General features: G+C 47.2%; 1 protein-coding gene and 1 long non-coding RNA gene across 18 annotated transcripts in view; one reads left to right on the forward strand and one right to left on the reverse strand.

Moving 5' to 3' along the window:
* LOC138760884 (uncharacterized) overlaps positions 1-10,740 on the reverse strand; it is a 143,244-nt gene extending 132,504 nt beyond the window's left edge. For 8 of the 12 annotated variants that reach the window (XR_011355942.1, XR_011355940.1, XR_011355938.1 and 5 more), the window contains exon 1: positions 10,429-10,726. Coding sequence is in view for 2 of the 12 variants with exons in the window: in XM_069932155.1 (XP_069788256.1) it covers positions 10,429-10,525 (97 nt within the window). In the remaining 10 variants the exon portion in view is untranslated. The other 4 variants (XR_011355943.1, XR_011355939.1, XR_011355937.1 and 1 more) reach the window with 3 other exon arrangements.
* LOC138760885 (uncharacterized) overlaps positions 1-20,244 on the forward strand; it is a 216,905-nt gene extending 196,661 nt beyond the window's left edge. For 5 of the 6 annotated variants that reach the window (XR_011355947.1, XR_011355949.1, XR_011355946.1 and 2 more), the window contains 2 exons: positions 13,822-13,940; positions 15,223-20,244. This is a non-coding gene — a long non-coding RNA (uncharacterized lncRNA). The remainder of the gene's footprint in view (positions 1-13,821; positions 13,941-15,222) is intronic. The other variant, XR_011355950.1, reaches the window with a different exon arrangement.

Here is a 20,244-nt window from a genome sequence, read left to right on the forward strand (position 1 = left end):
AAATGTGACCTGCTAAGTATTTACACCACCATTTGCTTCTCAAAGAGATTTTGTACTTGTCTGTAAGTATATCGCCTCTTTCCAACTTGGGAATATCTTCCCTCACCAGTTGTGGTGCGCAGTTAGCCAGAATCAGACACACACAAGGTAAAGACTGTACAACAGGCTTTAATCCACAAAGACTTCCACAGAGCCAGGCTGGCTGTAGCTGCAGTAACTCTGAGTGAGCTTCGGGAACACGGCGCAGGCTTATATCCTGGAGGGTGATTGACACCTGACCGGGTGGGACTTGATCCCTTCAGGCCAACTGATTGACAGCTGGCCAGGTGTTGTCCTGTCCCCTTACACTCCTGCAGGTACAGAGGTTGCCCCCTGCAGAAGGCCGGCAGTACACTCCTGCAGGTACAGGTGTTGCCCCCTGCAGTAGACCGGTGGTGTACCACCACATTCACCCCTTCTTTAAAATTGTCCCGGGGGAGGGGGGGTGCAGTAACAAGAAATCGTACCCCCTATACACACACAATATTTACAGGTTGAGACGGTCCGGCGGCCGCTGGGGTCTCTGTGACCGTCGTAGGACTGGCTCCTGGTCACTGTTCGGAGGGGAAGTGGGGGGGAGGGGGGCTGGCAGCAGGGGTCTGCGTGACTTGTGTGGTGCCGCACAGAGAGGTGGCTGGGGACAGGTTCGTTTCCCAGGGCTGAAGCGGGCCCCTGGTGGTCAAGGAGGTCCTGCGTGCCCCAGAGCTGCCTGGGGACGGGGATGTATGCCCGGTCAGTGTCGTCCTGGGCTGGAGGATGGCGTGGTGTGGTGGGTGCTCCTGTTGGTGCCAGGTCCCTGGTTGAGACGGTGACCTCCCTGCCACTGCCGAACCTAACGTAGGCGTAGTTGTGGTTTGCATGTAGGAGGCAGACCTGCTCGACCACGGCTTCGGCCTGTGTGTCCGTACGTGCTTATGCAGGAGCACCAGTCCTGGGGACATGAGCCATGCTGGGAAGGACATTTCAGTCGTTGACTTCCGGGGAATGAGAACAGATGTTCGTGAGGGCTCTCGTTGGTAGCCGTGCACAGCAGCGACCGAATGGCATGGAGCGCCTTGGGCAGGGCGTCTTGTCAGTACTCAATGGCCCACCCTTTTGACCTGAGAGCCAGGAGGACTGCCTTCCAGACCACCCCATTTTCGCGTTCCACTTGCCCATTATCTCTCAGGTTATAGCTTGTCGTGCAACTGGTTGCGATTCCCCTTGCCGTCAGGTACTGGCGCAGCTCATCACTCATGAAACTAGACCCCCAGTCACTGTGGATGAAGGCGGGGTAGCCAAACATGGTGAAGATCTGCCCCAGGGCCCTGATGACGGTGGCTGTGGAGGTGTCTGGGCAAGGGATAGTGAAAGGGAAGCGTGAGTACTCGTCCACTACCGTGAGGAAGTAGACATTTTAGTTCGTGGAAGGCAGGGGCCCTTTGAAGTCCATGCCGAGATGCTCGAAAGGCCAAATAGCCTTTACAACATGGGCCTGGGGCGGGCAGAAGAAACAGGGTTTACACTCCGCGCAGACCCGACAGGCCTTGGTCATGTCCCTGATGTCCCTGATGGTGTACGGCAGGTTCCTGGACTTAATGAAATGATGCAACCTGGTGACACCTGGATGGCAGAGGGACTCGAGTAATGCCTGCAGCCTGTCATCATGTGCGAGAGAGGGCATCGGGGGAGTCGTTAAACTTCCCAGGGCAGAACTGGATATCGTAGCTGTAGGTTGCCAGCTCGACTCTCCAGCGCAGGATCTTGTCGTTCTTGATCTTGCTCTTGTGGGTTGTGTTAAACGTGGACACCACAGCCCGCTGGTCCATGAGGAGGGTGAATCTCCTGCCGGCCAGGTAGTGGTGCCAGTTGTGGACCTCTTCCACATTCGCCTGGGGCTCCATTTCAATGGCAGAATGCCCAAGCTCAGAACCATGGAGGTTCCTGGAGAAGAAAGCGACAGGGCACCCCTCTTGGTTGAGGGTAGTAGCGAGGGTTACTTCAGAGGCATCACTCTCCACCTGGAAGAGGGAGTCCTCATCCACAACCTGCGTCGTGGCGTCCGCGATGTCTTGCCTGATGCGGATGAAGGCTGCCTGCGCCTTGGGTAGGAGGGGAAAAATTGTAGCTTGGGCCAGTGCGTGGACCTTGTCCGAAAAGTGAGGGACCCACTGCGAGTAATAAGAGAAAAGGCCTAGGCACTTGCGGAAGGCCTTTAGTGTGGGGGGGGAGAGGTAACTCCATTAATGGGTGCATCCTTTCTGGACTCCATGGGCCATGATGTACCCCAGGATGGCGAGGCAGGTGGTGCTAAACACACACTTCTCCTTGTTGTAAGTGAGGTTCAGCTCCCCGACCATCTGGAGGAATTTCTCCAGGTTAGGATCGTGGTCCTGCTGGTCACGGCCGCATATAGTGACGTTATCCAGATACGGGAACGTCGCCTTCAGCTTGTGCCGGTCTACCACACGATCTATCTCCCGCTGGAAAATGGAGACCCCGTTCGTGACCCCAAAGGGAACTCGGCAGAACTGGTACACCTCAAAAGCAGTGTAGGGCTTGTACTTTGGGTGGATGGGGATTTGGTGATACGCCAACTTCAGGTCAATCGTGGAGAAAATCCAGTAGCGAGCTATCTCGTTGACCATGTCGCCGATCCTCGGCAGGGGGTAGGCGTCCAACTGGGTGTACCGGTTAATGGTCTGGGTGTAATCCACGACCATCCTCGGCTTATTTCCCCCTTTGACCACCATGACTTGGACTCTCCGGGCTGTTACTGGGCTCTATGACACCTCCGCCAGGAGTCATTGCACCTCCGCCTTGTTGAAGTCTCTGTCTACGGCGCAATAGCGCCTACTTCTGGCGACGATCAGCTTGCAGCCTAGTGCAAGATGTGGGAAGAGCACCGGTGGGGTGATGCGCAGTGTGGAGAGGCCGCAGATTGGCCGGGGCTGGTAGGTTGGCGTGCTGTGTAACATGAGTGGAGGTTGGGGCCCCCCGAAGCCAAGGGTGACACTCTGCAGGTGGCACTGGAAATCTAGGCCCAGGAGGACTGAGGCGCAGAGTTTGGGCATGACCAGGAACCTGAACCCTGTGTAAGTCTCCCCTCCCACAGTTATATCGGCCAAGCAGCGCCCAAGGGTACCAACAGTTTTATCCTAGGCGGCGAGGGTAATCAAGCAGGTGGTGGGGTGGACTTTTAATCTCAGGAAGTGGGCCACACTCAGGTGAATGAAGCTCTTGGTGCTGCCACTGTCGAACAAGCACTTCATTACCTGCCCATTGACTTGCACGTCCATCATAGAGCGCCCGAGGTCGAGAGGGATGTGCCTGGTCAGCGTGGTGGCAGCTAGGATTATCTCGGAGTCGGATTCATTGCTCTCTGATTGTGCACAGCCATTTATGGCATCTGAAGGCATGGGGAGCGTCGGTACGGTGGCCTGGTCATCACCCATGTTGACCACATCGACATCAATCATGGGGTGTGGCGTGCGGTAGCCAATGGCACCCAGAGGCATGGGGAGCGTCGGTAGGGCGGCCTGGTCACCACCCGTATTGACCACATCATTCTCAACATCGTCAGGAGCCCTCCGTGTCGGCCGTTGCCTGGCCCAAGATGGTGGCAGCGGCACAATCGGGGCCCGCTGCATGGCTGGCCTCCTTCCCCAGCCGTGTTCATTGCACCAGGGAAGTGACGTCATCGTGGCCGGTGGCAGTGATGTCATTATGTGACCCAGAAGTGACGTCACACTGTGAGCCAGAAGTGGCATTGCTGTAGTTCTTGGCGAGCGGTACTGGCGAGGACGGGGGCTGGTCCAAGTGCTCTTGGCACACGCTTTGACAGTCGTTGGCGGAGCTGGATGTTGCACCATCAAGGTCGGGGAAGGCGGAAGTCGTAGTGGGGAGAATGGCACCGCCTGGCACGCGCACATGGAGGGGTCCGCGGGGGAGGTAGGGAGGTCATAGAGGGCCGTTGAGCTGCCGGCTGGTTTTGAGAGGCATACTTTAGTGAAGTGGCCTTTCTTACAACATCAGGAACAATACTGGTTCCTAGCCAGGCAGTTTTGGCACGATCATCGGTCTGACCCACACCAGGACCCACAGTACTTACAGGGGCGCCGGGTGCCTGCTGCAGTGATGTTTTCCTCCCCAGCTCGGTCTGGGGCTGCAGCTGCAATGTGAGAGGGCCATGAGGGAGCCTGGGGGAACCTGGAATCGAAGGTTTTGATTTGCAGGGCTGCTGCTTCCAAGGTTTGGACCACTTCTATTGTCTTGGTTAGGGCGTAGATATTGTCTTCCAGCAGCTTCTGCCAGATGGCCCTCGAGCATAGCCCTTGGACGAAGGCATCCCAGATAAGCCTCTCGACCTCCTCTGCCCCTACCCCGGGTTCAACCAGACATGGTCGGGCCAACTTTCGCAGGTGTCCCAGGTAAGACTCAGCCGTCTCTCTGGGTTGCTGGGCTCGGGTGTTGAGGAGATGCCTTGCACAGACCGCATTCATTGGGGGCTTGTACAAGTTCTCGAGAGTGTCCATTGCGCTCTTGTACGTGGAGCAGCCTTTGGTTGCCTGGAAGGCGTGGGGACCCATCTTTAACTGGAGTAGGACCAACCTCTTCCGATCTGAGTCCAGGATGCTGCCTTCATGTGCCTCGATGATTGCCTTGACTGCATGCTGCCAGATCTTGAACCATGTCTGGGCTTCCGGGTGGCATGGGTCGACTTCGAGGCTCCCTGCGCTCAGGAGTTTTTCCATGGCAGCCAAGGGAAAATTTTGTGGATTAAATTGTGGTGCGCTGTTAGGCAGAATCAGGCACACACAAGGTAAAGACTGTACAATAGGCTTTAATCCACAAAGACTTCCACAGAGCCAGGCTGGCTGTAGCTGCAGTAACTCTGAGTGAGCTTCAGGAGGCTGGCGCAGGCTTATATCCCGGAGGATGATTGACAGCCGGCCAGGTGTTGTCCTGTCCCCTTACACTCCTGCAGGTACAGAAGTTGCCCCCTGCAGTAGGCCAGCAGTACACTCCTGCAGGTACAGGTGTTGCCCCCTGCAGTAGGCTGGTGGTGTATCACCACACCAGTACTGCCAACCCTTTTCACCTTTGTTCACCCATTTTTTTCTGAGGGTTTGTATCTGAGAATGTTGTGCCCAGTCCTTGCTATTTTCAAGCCACATCTCCATCATTAATTCTGCATTGAATTCTCCAACACCTGTCTGTGCTCGTATCTCACCAACCATTTTCCCACTTGGGTCCCAGGTTTCCCTGCCTTTTTGTTGGCTATGTGAAGCAATCCAAGCTACAAGCCTACACAGGCAAGACTCTTCCTCTGCGACATCAATGACTATATTGGTGTTGCCTCGCACCAATGATACGTTTGTCAACTTTATCCACTTTCCTGCTAATTTTCACCCCAACCTCAAATTCACTTGGGTCATCTCTGATGCCCCTCTCCCCCTTCTTGATCTTTCTGTTTCCATCTCAGAATACAAACTTTTATAGGTATTTTATACAAACCCACCAACTCCCACAATTACCTTACAACACCTTTTTGCACGCTGTCCCCTGTATGGATTATATTCCTTTCTCTTAATTCTTCCGTCTCCATCTCATCTGCTCCCAGGATGTGGCCCTCCATTCCAGATCATCTGAGAGGCCCTCTTTCTTCAAAAAACATAGCTTCCCCTCTGTCACTATCAACTCAACCCTTACCCGCATCTCTATTTCCGGCACATCTGCCCTGGCCACCTCTGCCATGGATGCAACAAGGACAGGATTTCCCCTGCCCTCAGCAACCCCCAACCCCCCCCCCCCCCCAGCCTTCACATCCAACATACTATCTCTGCAATTTCTGTTGCTTACTACGTGATCCCACCTCCAGACACATCTTTCCCTTTCATCCCTTCTCCACCTTCCAAAGGAACTGCTCCCTCCATGACTCCCTCATCCATTCATCTCTTCCCACTTACCACCCCTGTGACCTCAGAAACTGCAACCCTTGCGCCCACAGTTCCTCCCTCACCACCATCAGGGCTCCAAGTAAAGCAACATTTCACATGAATCTGTGGGAGTCATCTACTGTATCTGGTGCTCCTGCTGTGGCCTTCTCTGCATCAGAGACTGGGCGCAGAATGGCATATCGCTTTGTTGAGCACCTTCCAGTTGCCAACCATTTCAATTCTGCACCTACATCTCTTTCTATGGCCTCATGCACTGCCAAACCAAGCCCATAAATTGGAGGAGCAATACCTAATATTCCGTCTGGGCTTTCTCCAACCAGATGGCATTAAAATCAACTTCAGTTTTTGTTAGGCTGCTCCCTGTCTCCCTCTCTTCTCCATCCCTCTGTCTCCTTTCCTCAGCTTTCCACCCCCTTCCCTCTCTATTCAGAGGGCTATCCCCATCCTTATCACTTCTCAGCATTTTTCTCTTTTGCCCTCCCATCCATATCCTTGAGTGGGGTATGGAGAATCCCAGTTGTGGAAGAAGGCCTGGAGATGGAGACGATGGAAGAAGAGTTCAGCATTGTGGCGAGCACGGAACTCATTAAGATGTGGGTGGAGGAGGAGGTGATGGCTATAATAATGTAGTTAGATTTGTTTTGTCCTGGAGTAGAGTTCTGGTTTGGGTTATATGGGACAGTCTATGAATCTGAAAGCTGTTGGGGAAAAAAATCTTTATATCACATATAACTGATATGGAGTCATTAAAAACATTAATATGAATTAATATAAAGAATAAAATAAACCTTTTCCAGCCAAGTTAACAGTTCCAGTTAAAGGAGTGGATCCAAGTTGGATTCACCAACCATATTGGTATAAAATAGGGAGCTGGATGAGCAAAATGTCTCGACTCTTGGTTTGGCCCTAAAGTCTACCAGCACAATGTGGAGTAGACAAGAGTTGGGAAGGATCATGTACATCGCCATTTGGAGTTACACAAGAAAATCTACAGATGCTGCAGTTGAGTACAATATACAAATGTGCTGGAGAAATTTAGCAGGTCACACAACATCCATAAGGTAACCAATTTTTCATGCCTGCGCCCTTTGTCAGGAATCAGAAAAAAACAGGTAGATGCCTGATTAAAAAGGTGGGGACGGCAAGGAGGAGATGAGAGGAGTGAGGAAGGGGGAGAAGAACAGGCTAACAGGTCAGAGGTAAGAGATGGAATCAGGTGGGAGGGTAGAAGAGAAAGAAAACTGAGAAGTGATAGAAAAAGGGCAGCTCTCTGATAGGAAAAGGGGGTGGGAAGCTGGAGGAAAGGAGACAGATGGATAGGGAAAGAGAGAGACTGGGGGAGAAGGTTAATGGAAATTGGAGAATATGATAAAACATTAGTTATCTTTTACTTCCTATGGATGCTGCATGACCTCCTGAGTTTCTCCCGCACTTTTGACTATTGCACAAGATCTTTGGCCCTTCAGCTTGTTCCAGAATTCCACCCTACAATGTGCTGACATGGAAAACAGGTCTATGAACTGTGAAGTAGGTTTTGGCAGAAGTTCTACCCTGACCGCTCCCCCACCCCCACCCCCCACCACACGCAAAGTAGTCGGGAATGACATTTCTGGCCAAAGCTTAGTAGGGCTCCAGTCAGCTATATGGAAGTAGCAGAAAATTTCTAAAAATTGTGGGTGCTGGAAATCTAAAATGAAACAGAAAAAGCTTGGGATATGCTACAGTTCAGGCTGCACCTGCAGGAAGTGAAACTGTCAAAGTTTCAAGTTGAAGACCCTTTCCAGCATTTTTCCAGATGTTTTTATGTTGGGGAAACAGCACGCTACCTCACCTCATCAGGGGATGAGTCAGACCAAATAAATGGCTGTAAAAGAGGGTGAGAATGAACAAGTATTTGAGATGGAAATGTAGAGGAAATAAAATACCGTAGTTTAATGAATTGTTAAGCAGAACCATGTAATGGCTAACTGTTGACTGCTGTTAGGCATGTAAATTATTATCAGGTTACATTCAATTCCTAATTTGATAACATTAAGATTCACACTTAAATCACTTTTCAAGGTTTGAAATCTATTTAGGTTATGAACAACACATATTTAAATGTTTCATTTAATGGGGAATTATTTTAAAATTAAGATCCCTTGCAAGTGATCAAAAATAAGGAGCTGATTGTTGACCAGGAAAGCCAGAGGTATACAACCAGTGATCATTGGGGGATCAGGGATGGAGAGTGTGAGCAAATATAAGTTCTTGGGAGTCATTACCTCAGAGGATCTGAGGTAGACCCCACATACCAATGGCATCGTGAAGAAAGCATGTTAGTGCCTCTATTCCTCAGGAGTTTGTGGAGGTTTGATATGACACCAGAAATCCTGGCAAATTTCTAGAGATGTGGTGGAAAGTGTGCTGACCAATTGCATCATGGTCTGGTGTGGAAACACCAATACCCCTGAGCATAAAGCTCTCCAAAAGGTAGTGGTCACCGCCCAGGACATCACAGGCAAAACCCTCCCTACTATTGAGTACATCTACAGGGAACGCTGCCATTGGAGAACAGCAGCAATCATTGAAGACCCACACCACCCAACACCCGCTCTGTTCTTGCTGCTGCCATCAGGAAAGAGGTGTAGGTGCCACAAGACTCGCACCACTAGGTTCAGGAACAGCTGCTACCTCTCCACCATTGGACTCCTCAACAACAAACTCAATCAGGGACTCATTTAAGGACTCTTATTTATGCACTTCATTGATTTTCTTTTTGTTCTATATTTTTTGCTGTCAGTTTGCTTACCTGTTATTTGTTTACATGCTCATGCTGTGTACAGTTTATTTTTCCTCTACCAATAAGTGGTAATTGTGCCGCACCCGCAGGAAAAGGAATGTGATGTCATGTATGTACTCTGACAATAAATCTGATAAATAAATAAATAAATAAATAGATAGATAAATGGATAGATAGATAGATAGATAGATAGATAGATAGATAGATAGATAGATAGATAGATAGATAGGTCGATAAATAAATAGATGTAAATTGATAGAAAAATAAGTGATTCCAAGATCTGCAGTAATAAACACAATTTAGCAATTTATATTCCTTTGCAATGTTTGAACAAATTGTATAGTTTTGTATGGAAGTATAAAAGAAAACAATTAGAGTGCTGGATCTGATATGAGGATAAATTGCCAGCACAAAGCTGAAATAACATAAAGCTGCTGTGTTGATCACTTAATTTTATTTTTCTAGCCACGAGACAGGATTGCTTTAATGCTTAGCCAAGATGCCAAACAATTTAAATGGTTCTGACAAAGCAACCATACTAATCAAAAACATGTTCACTCAGCCCTCTCCATATTGGAATTTTCCAAGGTTGCTTTTTTCCCCTCCGTTGTAAGAGACTTTACTGAAGGTTCTGTCTTCTTTGCCTCCTTCCACAACTGAGAAGTAAGTGCAGCAACAATGAATCATCAGAATGTGGCCACAATGGTATTTTGCTGCTCTCTTGCAAAAATTAGCAATTAGCTGCTGGCGGTGAGCAATTAGATCTATTATTTGATGGGTGGATGCAATGCTCAACTCACTCAAGATTGTTGCCTGCTATTGATGAATTGAGCAGAGCTGTTAGTATGAGCAATAAAATTGAAAATCACACTGGAGAAAAACATGGCAAGTCCTGAAATTACACTTTACAGATCAGCCTATTCAGCTCATCTTAATCCTTTCTGCCAAAAAGACCTTCAGACTGTTCCATTTAATTGTACTTCCATTACCATGTAGAGGCTAACTGCCAGCTCCTTTATAACTCATCATGACCTCTTGGACCATTTACTGTACTCAATGTACCTCCTCTACATCACGGATACTGAACACAGATTAGGGAATCACTTCATTGAATACCTTTCTTCCATCCACGGTGACATCTAGGATCTCCCAGTGGCCTTCCACTTCAGTTCCATTTCCCATTCCTATACTGACATGTCCATAGTCTACTGCCTTGACTACTGGAGGAAAAACTTCCATTTTGGCAGCCTTCAAATTGATGCCATCAACATCAACATCTCCAATTTCTGTTAGTTTCCTCCCCTTGTTGCCTTAATCTCTCTCCCCTAGCTTTTCTTATTCTCTCTAGCCCCATTGCTCCTCTTCTTACCATGCTTTCTCCACCTGCCCATCACCCCACCTTTCTTCCTCGAGCTCCCCACCCCATTCCCTTCATTCCATAATCTATGTCCTCCTATCAGAGTGTATTTTTGCAGCCAGCTGCCTCTTCCTCTTATCACCTCCTAGTTTCTTTTTCCTCCCATTTCTTCCCCCTCCCTCCTATATTCACCTGTCACCTGCCAGTCCATGTGCCTTCCCCTTCCCCTCCCACCCCCGCCCATGAATTCAGGCTTCTGCCCTCATTCTTGCTTTTCCCTGATGAAGGGTTACAGGCCAACTATCTCTTACCTTCTATGGATGACTCGTTGAGTTCCAACAACATTTTGTATGTTACTTCAGTTTTCCCACATCTGCAGTTTTTCTTGTTTGCCACATATAGAATCATACATTTTGGAGTCTTCCATCATTATGTCCGACCACTAGAAAGATAGACACACCAGAGGGAGTACCTGCCTGTGCAGAGGGAGTGAGTGCCCAATTGAATCTGCAACATTGATTCTGGGCACTATGAAGCAACTCAAGCCATTAGCAACTCACACCTCATCCTTCCCCATCATGAACATTACTGGAAAGAAACACATTGTGCTCTGTGAGACATTGATGCCCATCACCAAGTAGCTTTGTTGCATCACCACTGATGAAATCATCTCAGAATATCTGCACCATGTTGATGAGTAAATGAGGCAAAATCAATGTGAATTTATCATCACCCCACTGACTTGTTTGAGCTCCATATGTCAACAACAGTGTTACTTGGAATGACCACACACAATCCTTGTCACAACTAGTTCTGTCTTCACACTAATCGTCTATCATATTGTTTGGCACAACAATGTGACAGCATCAGTACATATCTATCAGTGCCAAACTGGGCATCTGTTGTGTGTGTGAAACCAATTTAATGGGTCCCAAGTGCAACGAGTCTGAATGCAGCTGATTGAAAAGTAGTTTTTACTTACACATGTAGGGGAATTGCACACCTACACACTCTCACCAGATTAAATGATACACTCACAACCACTCGCAGATAGAAGGCTTTACAACAAGTTATGACATACAATACCCACGACCCCTTTATATCCCTCCAGGCAGTGCTGTTATCTAACTAAACTAGGGACACTAGGCACATAATACTACAGCTTCCAACCCTTTGTCTGTGCACACATTTCTAACAATCCTCTAGCATTGCCCATGGTTCCCAGCCAGGAATGGAGCTCAGGTTCATCCCAAAAGAGAAAGAGACAGATGGCTCATGTGCGGTGGGCTTTATAGTGTCATCAGCTGGAGAGTCTGTTCCAGGTATCGATAAACCAATTAAAAGGGCCAATGGCCAGGGGTCCACTGACCTTGTGAGCAAGCCTTGGCCTTGATTGGCAAGTGGTGACTTTCTATCAGGTTCCAGATGGAGAGGTCACATGCCCCTACGAATTCCACATTCCATAATCTACATGACAGCATCCATGTGCCATTGTGGGAGAACTATGCCAACTATCAGGAACCCCATGGTCCACTATAGCCCTTAACCTCCCATTGCCATTAATGCAGAAGTCCAATTCTGCCTCAATGACAAGTTAGAAGAGCATTGTGGGACCCATCGCCATTGTATTCAAAAGTGATGGCACCCAGCAACTCTCAGCTGAAGTGTTGAGGACTTGTGCTCCAGGGCTAGCTGTGTAATTAGGCATCTATCTGACAAAATGGACTGTTGCCCAGGCATATCCTGCCTAGAAAAAGGAGGAGAAATCCAATCCCCAACTGGTATACAACATGGGTTCTATTAGGGCTCAACTCTAAATCTCAGTTCAACAAATAGATTTTTTTCATCACCCTTTATTTTGCCAAATTACATTTATTTTCTCTTATACATTGTGCACCAAAAAGAATTAGTGTGGCGAATGAAGAAGTGATGGTGGGAAGTAGAGGGAGGGGGTGTTGTTGAGGTCTCGTATAGTGCCAAAGAACCATTAAATAGATCTTGACAATAACTATTCTCTGCCTGCAAGTGTCTCTATATAAGTGTCAGAATTCCTCCAACACATTTCTTGCCTCATCTTCCTCTCTCTTCTTTCTCCTGCCTCTCATTTTCTTGCTCCTCCTCTATTCACAGTATAGGTAGTGGCATGACTCATTCCCCAAGATGCAAGGTGGGCAGCATAGTAATCGAGTCATGCAGCGTGAAAACAGGCCCTTCAGCCCTTCTTTCCTATACTGACCAAAATGTCCCACTGACACTAGATCTACCTGCCTGTGCTTTGCCCATATTTCTATAAATCCATCCTATCCATGTAAGAGTTCAATTTTTTTCTTAAACATTGAAATAGTACCTGTCTCAAACACTTCCTCCGGCATCCTATTCTATGCACCCATCATCCTCTGTGTGAAAATGTCACCCCTTAGATTCTTGTTAAATCTCTCCCCATTCATATTAAACTTATGTTACCTGGTTACAGACTCTGGGCAAAAGACTCTGTGTTCACTGATTATTCCTTTTATGATTTTGAATGTGACTCACCACCACAAATCCCACCCCCATTCTGCAGAGTCCTGGAAGTCTCCTAAGGAAGGAACCATAAAGTGGAAACATTTGCCATTTTTCCACTGGAATCCAAGTTAATTGGCTGTGCAGTGTCCCAGGATTGGAAGCTGATTGTACTGTTACACCGGGCAACCTTTAACTGGGACACTGAACACAACTCATCCCTGGGGATCGGAGTGTTCTACCTTGGACTGGAAACATCCCGTGTGATGCAGCACACAATAGCAGGAAGTGACTTCATCATTCTTCAGAACAATGGCGAACATCAGACAGATTGCTTTGGATGTCCTGAAATTGTGTGGATTTATCGCCAGACAATCAAGTCTTATCAGTCTCCTTATCTGCGTTGATGCAAACAGTGGGGGAGCTTAATAGAGCCCATGTACCTGCACTTAGGGGGAAGAATTTATAGATATAATGCGGTTAACCTGGGAGGAATTTGAGGAAGAGAGTTGAGCTGTGTTGACAAGCCGCAGGAGAAAACACCTGGTTATAATGCAGTAGTTTGAAAAAGTGCATAGTAGCAGAAGAATGTAAAAGAGGGAGAGACCTCAAGAACTTGTGTTCTGAAATGAAGTCATGGGAAAATATGATGATGAGCAGTGGTGTGAGACTCTTAGAAGGTGTGGTGGAACCTCTGATTTCATTGCAGGGAATCTCGAGCCACAGCTGAGGTGTAAGATCACCAACTGCGGAAGCCTCTGGAGCCTTGTATTAGACTTGCAATAGTTTTGCGGTGGCATGACACCTCTTGTGAGTACTGTTCTATCGGTTCTCTGTTCAGTGTGGCTATAACCACTGTATTCAAGGTGGTGAGGCAAGTGATAATCGCGGTGAAGAAGTTCCTCATGAATTGTTTCATTGAGCTGCCAAGCAGAGAATGACTTCAGGAGACACTCGCTGCATTTGAAAGAAGGGGTGGATATCCAATGTGTGCTGGTGCCATCGATGGCATACATATTCTCATAATTTCCCCACATGAAGATGCATCTTCTTACGACAATCGCAAAGGTTGGCACTCAATTATTCTGCAAGCTGTTGTTGACCACAACTGCAGGGAAGGATGATGTTTCCTAATATTGGTTGCCGTCACTGAAGAAATCAGGCCTTATGTCACCCCATGTATTGACCTTTTGTATTTCCAGCTTCACAGATGTGTATGTGGGTTGACCTGGTCACGCTCATGATGCTCAAGTTCTTATCAACTCTCCTATTTACAGAATGTCTGAGGATACAGCCGGTTATCTATTCCCCCATGTTGTAAGTGAGTATCACAGTGTAAGATGAAGCTTGTGACATACACAGTCAATCATCTAGAGTGTCAGATAAAGGCTTCAAATTCTTTCTTTTGCTCCTGTAACAGATTATAGATGTGTTTTTGGGAGATAAATTGGGGCAGGGTTTTTAGTATAGGTAACATTTAAAACATTTTAAAACAGATCTTATTTAAAATACTGGAGCTCTGGACAAGCTAGACATGTTGGGGACAACAGTCTTTGCAAAACCTTTGGAGAGTGCCCAAGAGACTTCACTAATGGATTGTTGTTTACAAAAAGGCAACAGATGAAAGAGCTTGTCAGGGCCGCATTCTGTCTGGAGTGCAACTTGCTGTTCTAGGAGGGTCATGTGGTTTTGCAAGCAGAGAGAGTAAAACAGGCTTTGTGTGTGTGTGTGTGTGTGTGTGTGTGTGTGTGTGTGTGTGTGTGTGTGTGTGTGTGTGTGTGTGTTTGTGTGTGTGTGTGTGTGTGAGAGAGAGAGAGAGAGAGAGAGAGACACACACACACACACACACACACACACAGAGATCAGTTCTACAGTTTTACAGTCAGCAGCAGCAACTGAAACTGGAACAGAACAAGCTGGCAAGCTTGTTGAAAACCCCATTTGGAAGACGGGTTGTGAGTGCTTTGTTCAGCCTGGTTAAAGCCCTTGTGGTTCTTGCAAGAGGAGAGGACTGGCTGTCTAATGTTTCACTTGGAATAAGAGAAACAAAAAGGCACTCTATGGTGACCTGAAAGAAAGAGGTTATCATCTGGAGAACCCTGAGGGGGCATGTTTCATCAGCAAGACACTGAAGTGACTGATGGAAGTAAATCAGTTGTGGGTGTCCTGGAACAACAAATATCTCTCTGAAAACTGACAAGAACCTTCCTGAGTGGTAACCATTTACCTTTCAAGCACCAAAGCCTGGTGAACTTTATAAATGTTAAATTCTGTGCACAATATAAGAATTGCCTGCAACCAGTAAACTTGTAGGAATGAAAAGTGAGATTGGACAGTGAATCAAAGGACTTTTCTAAACTTACATACACATTAAATACACGCACTCTTGGAATTAGAAGGGAAGTAAGTTAGGTTAGTTAAGTTAATAGTGATAAGTTAAAGTTTGATCCTATTTTCATGTTTAAAGATAATTAAAAGCAACTTTTGTTTAAGTAACGATTTGTCTTGGTGAATACCTTTTGCTGCTGGGTTTTGGGGTCCTCTGAGGTCGTAACACTCCTGTACTATTAGTGCCCCATGACTTCTCATTCCTCTGCTTACAGGTTTCCAAAGATGTTGATGGAGTGGAAGTCTCTGTACATTTGATCGGGGACCCACCCTACCCACTAAAAAAATGGCTGATGAAGGGGTTTACACAGCATCACAGCATCACATCATTGATCGGCCTAAGTGAAAATTAAATAATGAACTGAGCTCTGCGCGAATTGTTGTGGAAAATGCATTTGGACATCTCAAAGGCTGCTGGAGGTGCCTGTCTAAAAGAATGGACATTAATACCACCTTCATGTCAGAGGTTGTGCTGCCTGCTGTGTCTTGCATAACATTTGTGAGATTAACAAAGAACACTTCCTGGAAGAGTGGACAACTGTTGAAACAGATCTCCCTCTGCCAAAAAGGGTTCCCTAAAAGGGTCCAACAGGGTGGGGTTACCAGGCTCTGCGTGAGGCTATTATGACTGTCTTGTGTGAATGTGAGGAAGACTACTGAGACGTGGCAACTAAATGTCAATAGAATTTATTGCTCTTCCTCGATCGTAGTGCAACCACAACTTTTTAAAGTGTTACAATAAAGTTATGAATGATCATAGAAAAGTCAGATATAACATTTATAAACATCAACATAAAATGCCATTAAAACCAGTGCATTTCTGAAATCAAAAATTAACATATGTCATGTAAACAGTGTTTGCATCTTGCAATTCCCTGAGGTCTGTATGAACATTTATCTTTTAAATATTACAAAATAGAGCAACTTTAAAATCGAACAGTTTGTAGTGCACACTTGACAATAGATAAATGTAACGTATTGCCCTTCTCATCAACGATTACAACTATGAACAAATGTAAACTTAAATAACCTCTGATTTTCTGGCCAATCATGTGTAATTGCTTGCTTGGTATTCTCTTCGCTCTTCCCCTCCAGGATCTGGATGTAAGAAGAGTGGAATGAGGAAATGAGAGAGTCATCTGCAGAACCATCATCTCCACCCTGTGATGGGCATGCCCTTCTTTAGGGGGTCATGGCAGTGGGCATGTAGGTGGTTTTCACAGATGCTGGAAGATAGCAGTGGGAGGAGGAGGGAATTTGGAAGAGAACAGACTCTGGAAGATGGTAGGAAGGAAGAGAATTGTTTGGGGATGGCAGCCAGTGATGAGATAATGGAGGGCTATTGAATGGGGCACTTGGCTGCAGAGTGGAGGCAGCTGGATGGAGGGAGGATGCAGAAGGCTGGCTAATGGTGGAAGAAGACTGGATGGTGGAGGGCTAAGTCTGGATGTGGGCAATCACATTGATCAATGCCACCAGCTTCCTCATGCCTGTCTGGGCCTGCATCTCCTGCTGAATCTCAGTGATCAGGTGTGGTAATCCTTCATTACTTGCCTGGCATTCCCACCTGTTGGTGTCATGTTCCTGACTCACGTTCATCAGCCCCTCTGCCATCTCCGACTGCATCTTCCTACACTCCTGTTCTTGTTCCTGGACCACCGGGTCTAGTTCACATCAGAGCCCTCGGAGTTGGGTTGTGGATTCCTGCCTTTTTGTGGGATTCCTGCACTACTTCCTCCCTTCTGTTCCTGGATAACAAGTGCAAAACATATGAGATTTACATGCCACATCATGTCCATGAACTCATAAACGGATAAGCAATGATGAACAGAAGAAATATGATTCTTATCAGCCTCTGGTGTAGCAGCAGATGAAGTCCCTCTTTTCTGAGCAGTTGCGGTCTGCTGGGAGGCTGAAGTACTGGCAGAGGATGAGGTGGAGGGAGAGGGTGCAGGGAGGGAGGATACAACTGGGGCAGATGAGGTGCAAGGGCATCCCGCCCCTCATCCTCCTCCTCCTGTAGCAAACTGTGTTCAGGAGATTGTGCAGCAACCCCCTAACTAAGCTGCATGTTGGCTACCAGGGAGAGGGGCTCAGCTTGCTTACTGATACCCCAGATAGTATAAGCCTGGTTGAAATAAGGCCAGTCCAATTGACCCTTCCCACTCCTGATATTGTGGTCCATAACCTGATGGAACCTCTTCCTAAGTGTATTCATCTTATTTACTACCTGAGATTTGTCCCTGTTAAACCCTGTCCCTGTTAAACCCCATTCCCTGAGCTTCGATGCTATCTTCTGATAAAACTCTGTCATCTTTAATGATGCCCGTCTAATCTTGCCCTAAAGCCTCCTTCAACCTCAGTGTCAGTAGCTCTTGCACTTCTCCATCACCTCAGTTTGCAGACATCATTTATTTTGTTATTTCTGAATCTGATCTTTTAAAACTGCACACCAAATTTTATTTCACTCACTTTTTATAATGCACACTCGATTTTTAGACTCCAATAATTTGGATTGCACTTCTAATTGAGGAGAGGAAGAGCCAGTCATCCTTACCTCATGACTCCAGCAGACTGCCTCAGCATATGATAGAATGTGCTTACGCAAAAAAAATTATGTCATCTCTATTCCGCGATGGAAGTTGTCCTTTTTCAACTGGTTTAATCAGCTGGCGCTGGGGATGTGAGTAGGGGTCGAGGCCATCAATCCTTGGTGTGATCCCCGGGTGTGGAAGATGGCGCCGCTGACGGAGCCACTGTAGTAGCAATGCAGCCGTTGTTGCGGACCCGTGGAGAGCAAAGGAGCAAGGAGATGCAGGGCTCCCGCAGGGTCCAGTTGCCCAGTTAACTGCCATTGGCTCCAAATGGGCTTTAAACAACCCATTGAGGGAGCCGAGAGGGGATTTTATTTGCAATTCTGCGGCTGCACGTCTGCTCCCAAGATGGTGGCACCTATTAATCAGCAGCAGCCACAAGGAACCGGAGGACTGGAGCAGGACCAGAGGACGGGAAGATCATGCACCGTCTGAGAGGGAGAAGCGGAAGAAACAACCCATGGGGATGGTGACCACACCGGTTGTCCAGAGAGGGGGCTCTGCAGCTGAGGGACCACTGCATGCAGCAAGCTGCTGGCAACTTGATGAGAGGAACCTGCAGACTGCTGGAGACTTGAGCCGAGCTGCGAACAGCTGGATACGGGCTCGAACTGGCTGGAGGGGTACCAGGTATTGGAACCAGGATGCAAGGAGGTGGTGAGGGTGCTGAAGGGATCCTGACCTTGTCAGAGGTTCAGATCTAGAGCTCGGGTTGCCAGTGGTTTGGACTGGACTCTGTGTGGCTGCAGGGTCTGCGGAAGTGCTGAAGGCGAATCTACAGACATTTGGTGACATTGGGGGACTCTCTTTTGCTTCTCTCTTGCTGACTGACTGTAAGTCTGACTGTAAGTCTGTCTGTAAGAACTGTAAGGTGCACTTAGGCAATATCTGCTGGTGGGGAATCTGTCTACCTTGCAGCAGGCAAAAAGAAATTTCATATAATATGACACTGTTTTATTACTATGACAATAAATTGAATCTTGAATCTTGATTTGGTGTCATTTGATGCCAGCATGCTGACTGTTTTCTTTTTCCACTGGGGCCCTGTCCTAGTTAATTCCCTGTTAATTCCTGGGACAATGTGCCAGTGGAAAAGGGACTATTGTTTCAGTCAGCAATAATACAATGGATCATATCTGCATGGCAGTGTGCACTAAATAAATAAAAGGTGTGTGCTTGCAGGATTATGCTCAGTAGTCATGAGCTCTGTTAACATCTCATACCCTCATACCCCTGAAGACACTCTGAGTTACTATGTCTGTTCAAATGCAAACTACATTCTGGAGTGGCATGAAATGAAGGCTTCATTACCACTGCCAAGATACTGAGTAGTTTTTGTCTGCCAGATTCATGTCTGCAAAAGACACATTTCAGAGATGTTCAATAAAATTGTCATCAAACTAAATGGAGAAGTAACCATTCAACGAGATCCAGAGCACCTGTGGCATAGGAAATACTTAAAGTGATATGTGAGTGGAAAGAAAAAGGTTGAGAACCACTGCCCGACAAAATGGCGTATTTGGGCTGTTATTATCGCTCTCATGGGGTGTGCAAATAGATACAGTGTGGTAAACCACTGTTATGCTATGATTGACTGCTGTCAGCTGGACACACCTCCTGAGACTGATCCTACACATAGCCCCTTGCATGCTCCCCATTCCACATTGACTTGGTCAGTCAATGAGGTTGAAGGCTGTTCCAGTCTATGGTTAATAAAAACCTGATAGTTTCACAACTCCACTCTTTTGTGATTATTGATGATGCATCAATTTTATTAACTATATTTTTCAAAAGAAGCATGGAACAGTACCTGAAACCTGAGAAGTTCAACATCAACCCTCGATCACCGGATGCCCCAAACACATTCAAACTCTGGCTATGCTGTTTGAAGGCTTCCTGGCAGCGGCTGTGGATGTTATCACCACAGATGCTAAACGACTGAGATTATTCTTCTCACAAGTTGGGCCTCAAGTATTCCCGATGATCAGTGATGCCAGCTCGTACCCAGTTGCTATGGAGATCCTGAAGGCCCAGAATTGTAAGAAAATAAATGAGATCTATGTCAGGCACTTCCTGGCCACCAGAAAGCAGCGACCTGGAGAAATCAAGCGCTGAGTACCTGCGGGCCCTCAGATCCTATGCAGAGCATGCAATTGTAAGGCCGTGACGGCTGCTTAGAATGCTGAGGACCTCATCCAGGATGCATACATGGCCAGTATCCATTCTGGGTACATAAGACAGTGACTCCTGGAATAAAAGGTAACTGATCTACAGAGGGTGGTTGAGTGGACAGAAACACTGGAAGTGGCCCACCAAAATTCAGATGATTACTGGGAAGCCACTTGGCTTACCATATCGTTCACTGCGGCAGAGGAGACCCTCTGACAGACATAATCTGTAAAATGTATATATGTATGTTTGTCTCACCTTTTTTTCTCACCTCACAGGACTCGTCTTAAAAAGGAGGGGTGAATGTGGTAAACCACTGTTATGCTGTGATTGGCAGCTGCCAGTTGGACACGCCTCCTGAGATCGATCCTACCCATAGCTCCTTGCATACTCCCCATTCCACTCTGCTTGATCAGTCAATGAGGTTGATGGCTGTTCCAGTCTGTAGTTGATAAAAACCTTATAGTTTCACAA

Source organism: Narcine bancroftii, chromosome 4, assembly GCF_036971445.1.
Source record: "Narcine bancroftii isolate sNarBan1 chromosome 4, sNarBan1.hap1, whole genome shotgun sequence".
NCBI lineage: Eukaryota > Metazoa > Chordata > Chondrichthyes > Torpediniformes > Narcinidae > Narcine > Narcine bancroftii.